General features: G+C 45.8%; 1 protein-coding gene across 1 annotated transcript in view; it reads left to right on the forward strand.

Moving 5' to 3' along the window:
- Positions 1 to 8,570, forward strand: part of LOC111981289 (voltage-dependent L-type calcium channel subunit beta-1) — a 34,444-nt gene that overhangs the window by 11,328 nt on the left and 14,546 nt on the right. Inside the window, exons 3-5 of the mRNA XM_070449359.1 lie at positions 7,466 to 7,585; positions 7,936 to 8,058; positions 8,350 to 8,486. Of these exons, the coding sequence (XP_070305460.1) occupies positions 7,466 to 7,585; positions 7,936 to 8,058; positions 8,350 to 8,486 (380 nt within the window). The remainder of the gene's footprint in view (positions 1 to 7,465; positions 7,586 to 7,935; positions 8,059 to 8,349; positions 8,487 to 8,570) is intronic.

An 8,570-nucleotide genomic window follows, 5' to 3' on the forward strand; every position in this document is an offset into this window, starting at 1 on the left:
TTCTACATTAATGTGGATGCTGCCATGATTTACGGATAATCCTGAATGAATCGTGACTAATTAGGAGTGAGAAAGTTACATAGCATGCGTCTGTAGCTTATGTTACAGTAGCATAGCGGTTWGAGTGTTGGGACAGTAACCGAAAGGTTGCTTGTTCGAATCCCTGAGCCCGGCAAGGTGGAAAAATCTGCCAAATATCCTGCGTCTGTAACTTATGCTGTAGATGCAATGTACACATCTCCAGTCCATAAAGGTATTGTACCATTCTCCCTCCTCCATTACGCCATCACGTATTGGAACAGTTAGTAAGGGCTTCATTGCATCAGAAGAGGCAACATCATGAACATAATTTCTCCCCTCAAGGCAACGCTTTTCACCCCTCATTATTCAATGCTCTTGTCTTTCACACTCCCACTCTTTCCTTTTCCCTCAGTTTTCAACTGAAAGAATTTCTTACTGTAAAATGTATTTAATGGATAAGGAGATATATATGTGTGTGTGTGAATATTTGCCAAGAAAATCTAGTTTGTGAAACCTTCTGCCATGGCTCAGCTTTGAAGTGATTACCCATATCCTCTTCCTCCTCCTCTCCTCCACCGCGACTCTTCCTCCTCCTCCCCTCGTCTGGGGTGGCAGGTAGCCTAGCGGTTAGAGTGCTGGGACAGTAACTGAAAGGTTGCTTGTTAGAATCCCTGAGCCGGCAAGGTGGAAAAATCTGCCATTCTTCCCTTGAGCAAGGCAGCAAACCCCCACAACAGCTCCTCCTTGGGCACCAATGATGTGGACATCGATTAAGGCAGCCCCCCCCCCCCCCCCTCCCCACACCTCTGATTCAGATGGGTTGGGTTAAATGCGGAAGACTCATATTGGTTGAATACATTCAGTTGTGCAGCCGACTAGGTATCCCCCTTTCCCTTTCCTCCTCCTCCTGGCAGACTTCGCTTCTTTCTTCAGTAGGAAGCGAAGTCCGCCATGACGTCTCGCTCAATGACGTCCGACGGTGGTATTCACGTGCTTTGAAATGTGTATGTCTGTGAAACCTTAGAAGGCTTAGCTTACATGCAACATTTTCTGTTATGTCTAAATGTTACCCACCCATACAAGTCAGATACTACTAAAATATTCTAGGACTCTTGTCAATGTATTTGGTGCCATATGTATTACCGACAAGTTCTAGGGAGAACATATACGAATCGTGTCAAATTCTTCGAGATCTTTTCCATACGGGCATGGAGTGACATTATCAGAGACGTGCGTATTATGAAACATTCTGTCTTATTGATTTGGGTGTGACCCAGTCATTGTTATATAAGTCTATGGGCCCAGCTCTATAGGCAAAGCCTTGAAGCAGGATGTTTATCAAACACAAGCTCAGCTGTAGCCATTAGTCACCAGTTGAGTGTGTTTCTGAGAGCATGTTAATCTAGCCATTTCTTCTGCCTCCACCACTTCCAAAAGTAGCGGTGCTATTCTGATGGTGTCTCTCATCCTCCTATGTTTATCTCTCTCTCTCTCTCTCTCTCTCTGAACTAAGCAACTGGGCTGGTTACTATGACACTACTGGGATCTCTGGCCTGGCCAATGGGAGAGCAGCTATGGGGATCAGGTGGTCTTTAGCTATTTTGAACAGGAGCTGTGAAGTGAACCAAGCAACTAAATTAGTGACAGAATCCGTTGACAAAGAGAGAGGGAGTGGAAGAGAGGGAAGGACATTATGCAGTAAAGGAGCATGTAGAGAGGCGATGGGAGAGGGAGAAAAAGAGAAAGGTGGAGGAGAGAGAGGACAGTAGGAGAGAAAGCGTAATTAGAGGTATCCATACTGCCTGTTGATCGGTACATCACCCTGGTCTCTGCCTCACACTCCCCTCCCCCTCCAGACTTTATTTGTTTAGTAAAGGATGGATTAAGTCCCTAATTGTGTCTCCCTCTCTTTTTCTCTCCATCGATTTCACTCCCGTCTTTCTGTCTTTTTCTATTCTGCGGGTTTGTTATGTGGCGATGACCAGGTTTGAGTGAGTAGTCACGCATACTGTAAACAACATGCAAGCTGCGCACACACACACACACACACACACACACACCCACACACACACACGCAGACTCACTCATCCCTCTTGCCTCCTCTCTGCCCGCTTTCACTGCATCACAGACCTGTTGCAGCAGTTTAGGGAGTTGCTGTTCTCTGAGTTATTCTGAGGAGGCAGTAAGCTATTCTCTCTTTATCCTCTCTCGTAGACAGACACAGTTCTCTTGGTTTCTTCATCTAGCTTAATTAACCTTTCTATAATATTCAGCTCTCCATGTTGGATGCACCTGTATGGGTTTAGAGGATGACTCAGAGCCGGTAAGGTGGCAACGGCTATTATCATCATTATTAAACACTGCATGTCTGTGTGGGGAGATGGGCAAGGTGTGTTGTGTTGTTTTGTGTTAATGAAACAGGAAGTAGGGATGGTCGGGGTGGATCCCTGGAAGTGTCTAACTGTTGCTTGGTTACGCGCGTGGCATTGCTAAGCCACCGCCGATTTTTTGTTGCGACAGGTGGCTCCACTAGAATCGACGTTCTGTTTGTTATTCATTCAAACCGTATAAAGTGACACAGTAAATATCAAGTATTATCTCTCACTCACATACAGCATTTCTGTTTGTCACGGCAGGTTGCCCTACGTGTACATTTAGCCCTTCAAGTCCTGTCTGGTCTCTATTGCTCTGGAGCAGAGATGGGGGCTGAAGCCGCTGAAGCCTTCACTCCGACCCCTGACCGCTGGTTTTATCATTCTGTGGCATTCTGGGACTCAACCCTTTTCATTTCTTCTTGTCTTTCACACGCTTCTATGCGTAGCAACAGTACCTGYAGTTGCTGTTATAACAGCCAGAGACTAATAGGGAGTCCGAGTTTTCTGATTTTTGTGATGGCACATACTTATGTGCTAATTACCAAATACCTACGTATTTGAACTCCCCATTTTCTCATCGGGGAATTATTTCAAGTCRTTACATATGGTGGATGTCAATTCTCACCACATTCTCACCTCTATTTTAAAACCCCACACCTAATGACTCACTCATTCTGCCTCGCACATTCAGCTGTCCGCATTCTTGTCTGCACCTCCCACGGGTGTATGCAGCAAGCGAGAGAGAGAGTCTGACACCTGGAAAAACAGAACAAGTGAGATAGTTACATAAAGAGAGCACTCAAACATTTGACAAGTGAGCCAGGCTGTACTCCCAGTGCTGGGCTGTAGTGTACAGTATACCAGGCAGGGAACGCTCCGCTCTGAGCAGAGCCCCCCCCAAGAGAGGAGGCCAGGCCAGCGTTTTTATTGTGTGGTATGGGTGGATTAGGGTCAGCCAGAGAGGCTCAGGTTACCAAGCATCACCGGTGGTGGAAGTGGACGAAACCATAGCCACTTCATGAGTAATTTATCAGTGCTAATATTAAATCCGGGGCTTAGGCCTTTTTATCTCTATCTCCCTCTCTCTCTGACACGCCCACACTCAAACACATCAAAGCGCCTGATCAGATGTGATTCAGGTTTGCATATGTGTTTTGATGCATCCACTTCACACTCATATCACACCAGCCAAGTGTTATGTGCCAGACAGTAATGTGTGTATTTGATGAGTAGGCTTGAAGGCAGGCAGGCAGCCAGGCAGCCAGGCAGGCAGGTTCCCTTTGTGCCTCCAGGTTATTAATAAAGGGTGAAACAAAAGAAATGCCACAGAGAGGTGGACCCGATGACAATTATAGGTGATTGTTTGGGATATTTGCCTCGAGCCATTCAAAATGAGGTAGGCACCAGGCAGTAGTACAGAACACACTACAGTACATATTATGGTCTAAACAGAGATGGACAGAACACACTACANGAGATGGACAGAACACACTACAGTACATATTATGGTCTAAATAAAGATGGAGCAAAGCATAGGGAGATGGGGAAAAGACAGGCAGTGGAAAATAACATGTTGAGAGAAGAGACAGCGGGACAGAGTGAAGGAGAGATAAAGCGGAGAGAGAGATCCCAGGGGAGGAAAAAACGGATTATCACGTTGGGCACAAGGCCTTGATTGTGTTATACCACAGAGATGAAACGGTATGAAMATTTCATATCACGATTATAGTGACCAAAATGATCACGGTTATCAGTATTATCGCAGTATTGTTAAAATGTGCTGGAAAAGTTCAAAAAGTACTGATACACTGAAATCATTTCACCAAGTTTTATATTKAAAACCAACAAACAACAAATAAAATTAGCAGCACTATGCACTTTTTGTSTGCATAAACGTTAAAATAATAACATAAACATTAAAGATGGCACCATGTGRCCATGAGAGGTAAACATTTCCCTACTGCAGCTTTAAATGAACACAACCTAAGCAAATCAAATAAACAAACAACAGATACAATTAGCAGCACTCACTTTGTAGTGAGGCACGGCAGCCTCCGAAAGCCAGGCCTCTCAACAATTTGAAATGGCATCATGTCCTTTGCAATGTAATATGAAAGGCCTGCAGTGAGGTTTTGAGCATTTGTTTGATGTGGGTGCATAAGCAGCCTGCCTTTTAAATGCTTGCTCGAGTGTCTGTCACAACTGTAGATGAGGGACAAGTAGCATCACTGGGTTGCCCTGCTGCACGCCTGTAAACAAGGGAATAGCAAATGTATTTATTATTATTATTATTGGTGTTATAATTATTCACTTACACACACACACAGTCAATCTTCTGTGTTGCATTTGAGTGTATGCAATGACCTCATGCACTATTGACATAAATACAAATTAGTTTTAAGAAGACAGTTATAATAATTGCAATGAGCCCAACAATTGACCTAAATACAGGAGTCTTGTACATAAGAGTCTATAGTGTTTCTGCTGTTGGAACACTTTTACAACCAAGTCGACGTCTGCCGGATTTTTAAATTAACAAAATATGTTGATTGGGTGAMTAAACTAAACTCAGCAAAAAAAGAAATGTCCTCTCACTGTCAACTGTGTTTATTTTCAGCAAACTTTAACGTGTGTAAATATTTGTATGAACATAACAAGATTCAACAACTGAGACATAAAATGAACAAGTTCCACAGACATGTGACTAACAGAAATGGAATAATGTGTCCCCGAACAAAGGGGGGGTCAAAATCAAAAGTAACAGTCAGTATCTGGTGTGGCCACCAGCTGCATTAAGTACTGCAGTGCATCTCCTCCTCATGGACTGCACCAGATTTGCCAGTTCTTGCTGTTAGATGTTACCCCACTCTTCCACCAAGGCACCTGCAAGTTCCCGGACATTTCTGGGGGAAATGGACGCTAGCCATCCACACCTCCGATCCAACAGGTCCCGACGTGCTCAATGGGATTGAGATCCAGGCTCTTCGTTGGCCATGGCAGAAGACTGACATTCCTGTCTTGCAGGAAATCACGCACAGAACAGAGCGTATGGCTGGTGCATTGCATGCTGGAGGGTCACGTCAGGATGAGCCTGCAGGAAGGGTACCACATGAGGGAGGAGATGTCTTCCCTGTATCGCACAGCGTTGAGATTGCCTGCAATGAACAACAAGCTCAGTCCGATGATCGCTGTGACACACTGCCCCAGACCATGACGGACCCTCCACCTCCAAATCGATCCCGCTCCAGAGTACAGGCCTCTGTTTAATGCTCATTCCTTCGACGATAAACGCCAATCCGACCATTACCCCTGGTGAGACAAAACCGCGACTCGTCAGTGAAGAGCACTTTTTTCCAGTTCTGTCTGGTCCAGCGACGGTGGGTTTGTGCCCATAGGCGACGTTGTTACCGGTGATGTCTGGTGAGGACCTGGCTTACAACAGGCCTACAAGCCGCAGTCCAACCTCTCTCAGCCTATTGCGGACAGTCTGTGCACTGATGGAGGGATTGTGCGTTCCTGGTGTAACTCAGGCAGTTGTTGCCATCCTGTACTGTCCGCAGGTGTGATGTTCGGATGTACCGTCCTGTGCAGTCGTTGTTATATGTGGTCTGCCACTGCGAGGACTTCAGCGTGTCCGTCCTGTCTCCCTGTAGCGCTGTCTTAGGCGTCTCACAGTACGGACATTGCAATTTATTGCCCTGGCCACATCTGTGGTCCTCTGCCTCCTTGCAGCCAGGCCTATGGCACGTTCACGCAGGTGAGCAGGACCCTGGGCATCTTTCTTTTGGTGTTTTTCAGTCAGTAGAAAGGCCTCTTTAGTGTCCTAGAGTTTTCATAACTGTGACCTTAATTGCCTACCATCTGTAAGCTGTTAATGTCTTAATGACCGTCCACAGGTGCATGTTCATTAATTGTTTATGGTTCATTGAACAAGCATGGGAAACAGTGTTTAAACCCTTTACAATGAAGATCTGTGAAGTTATTTGGATTTTTACGAATTATCTTTTGAAAGACTTTTTTTTGCTGAGTTATCAATAACGTGTTATCGTGTGCAATGGGCGAATAGTCTGCAGACACACAACGCATGCAGCTGAACAACATGTCGTGTTTTTACAAGAGTAGGTAACACTGAAAGCTTTGGTTTACATTATGACAAGCTTTTAGAAAGTTAAGACAGACAAAACCATGACATTTTCCCCCATTCCGAAGTCCCCACATCATGGCGTTGAGCTAAAAGTTAATTTACCTTGCATTCGCTACAAGTAGTGAGTGGTGGCCACGAAGATGACTCAAGAGATCTGAAGTGTTGCCCCATTTCGGAGCGTTTTTTTGTCGTCGTTGCATGTTCTGCAGACAGGGTGACCCATCTTTTGATTTAAGTTTCCCTCAGCACTCTTGTAAAACCCAAAATACAACCACACTTCAGATTTGGTCCTCTTAGAAGGCTGAAAAAATCTCCAGAGGCGCTGTCCACTGCCTTCCGCAATGTTTTCACACAGTAAAACAAAACCCACGTTGCATGCTGCGCCTGCGTCAGACGGTTGCTAACTTTGGTTGATGCTGGACAGTATTTACCTTGAGTTTTTCAAACTGTGGTAATCAAACACCGTTTTAATGAAATTCGTCCGSAATTTTACCGTGGTTTGTCRTGAAACCGGTAACCGTTTCATCCCTAATTCCACACACACCTCTACAGTCCACTCATTTCTCTCCCCCATGTCTGTCTGTTGGTGTTTGTTATGGGGAGGTGTGTGTGTKGTTCCAGTAGTACTATTGCTGTCTTTATTGTCCTTACTGGCACAGGGGTTTTTATTCAAGGACGTGTGGTCATGCCATAGAATACGCTTGTGTACACACACACACACACACACACACACACACACACACACACACACGCTCGTACAAACATACAGCACACTAGAAAAAATGACCATGCCACTATCTCCCACATTCTCCTTCTTTCCTTCTCTCTATACCTCCTATCTCTCTGCCCTCTTTCTTTCTCTCTCTCACACATAAACACTCACTCACTCWCTCACTTCCTTACTGTGTATGTGTGTGTGTTGCAGGGCTCTGCCGACTCCTACACCAGCCGGCCGTCGGACTCAGATGTGTCCCTGGAGGAGGACCCAGAGGCGCTGCGGAAGGAGGCAGACCTACAGGCCCTCGCCACCCTCGAGAAAGCCAAGGTCAGAGGTCACCATGGCCCTTCCCTGTGACCCTGTCCCTCTGTTATACAGTACCACCATACAGCCATACAGAACAGCGCAGTTTTTAACCATTCACCCTGACCCTAACTATACACCTAACTATTCTCGCTAACAGTGTCCCCTCAATGTTTTAGGTACACGGTCAACACATATTATAACATGTATTTCTATTCAATTAACATTCATTAACAGTCTTTGTGACATAATAGACATTGAGCGACATGACAAGTTGAGTAGTATCTCATCTCGTCGCCCTCATGTCATTCATCATTCTTATCCTCTATTCTCATTCTTTGTTCTGCCTTTTTCTTTTGCTCCCACCTCCCCAGACCAAACCAGTAGCCTTCGCTGTGCGGACCAATGTGGGCTACAGCTCTGGGCCCAACGACGACGTCCCAGTGCAGGGCATGGCCATCTCCTTTGAAGCCAAAGACTTCCTACACATCAAAGAGGTACCAGAGCTGCGTAAACAACACTGGGCCATTCTTATTGTTAGATTGTTTCTGAAGATGAGTTAGTCCCCAGACCCTGGAGCTTTACGAAGACAGCGGGATATTGTTCAGTTATAGTATGAACATCCGGTTCTATATATATGTCTGATTGATGTGTCGATAAGCAAGCTAAGATGGCGGCGGTGGTTGCCTTGGCAACAACAGCAGGGGCTCTGAGCGAGGGAGGAGACGATTGGTGCGTGTATTATTGGGTGSTATTGAGGTGTCTGTCTGTCTGTGTGCTCTGTGCAGAAGTACAATAATGACTGGTGGATTGGGCGTCTGGTGAAGGAGGGCTGTGAGGTGGGGTTCATCCCCAGTCCAGTCAAACTGGAGAACACCCGGCTACTGCAGGAGCAGAAGATGAGACAGAACCGCCTCAGCTCCAGGTACTGGCTGCTGCCCACACCCACGTCCCCTGGCACCCATCCCCCAGTCACTTCACAGCAACATAGATCAGTTACCTATCGGCT

This window comes from Salvelinus sp. IW2-2015, linkage group LG20 (genome assembly GCF_002910315.2).
Source record: "Salvelinus sp. IW2-2015 linkage group LG20, ASM291031v2, whole genome shotgun sequence".
NCBI classification, from domain to species: domain Eukaryota; kingdom Metazoa; phylum Chordata; class Actinopteri; order Salmoniformes; family Salmonidae; genus Salvelinus; species Salvelinus sp. IW2-2015.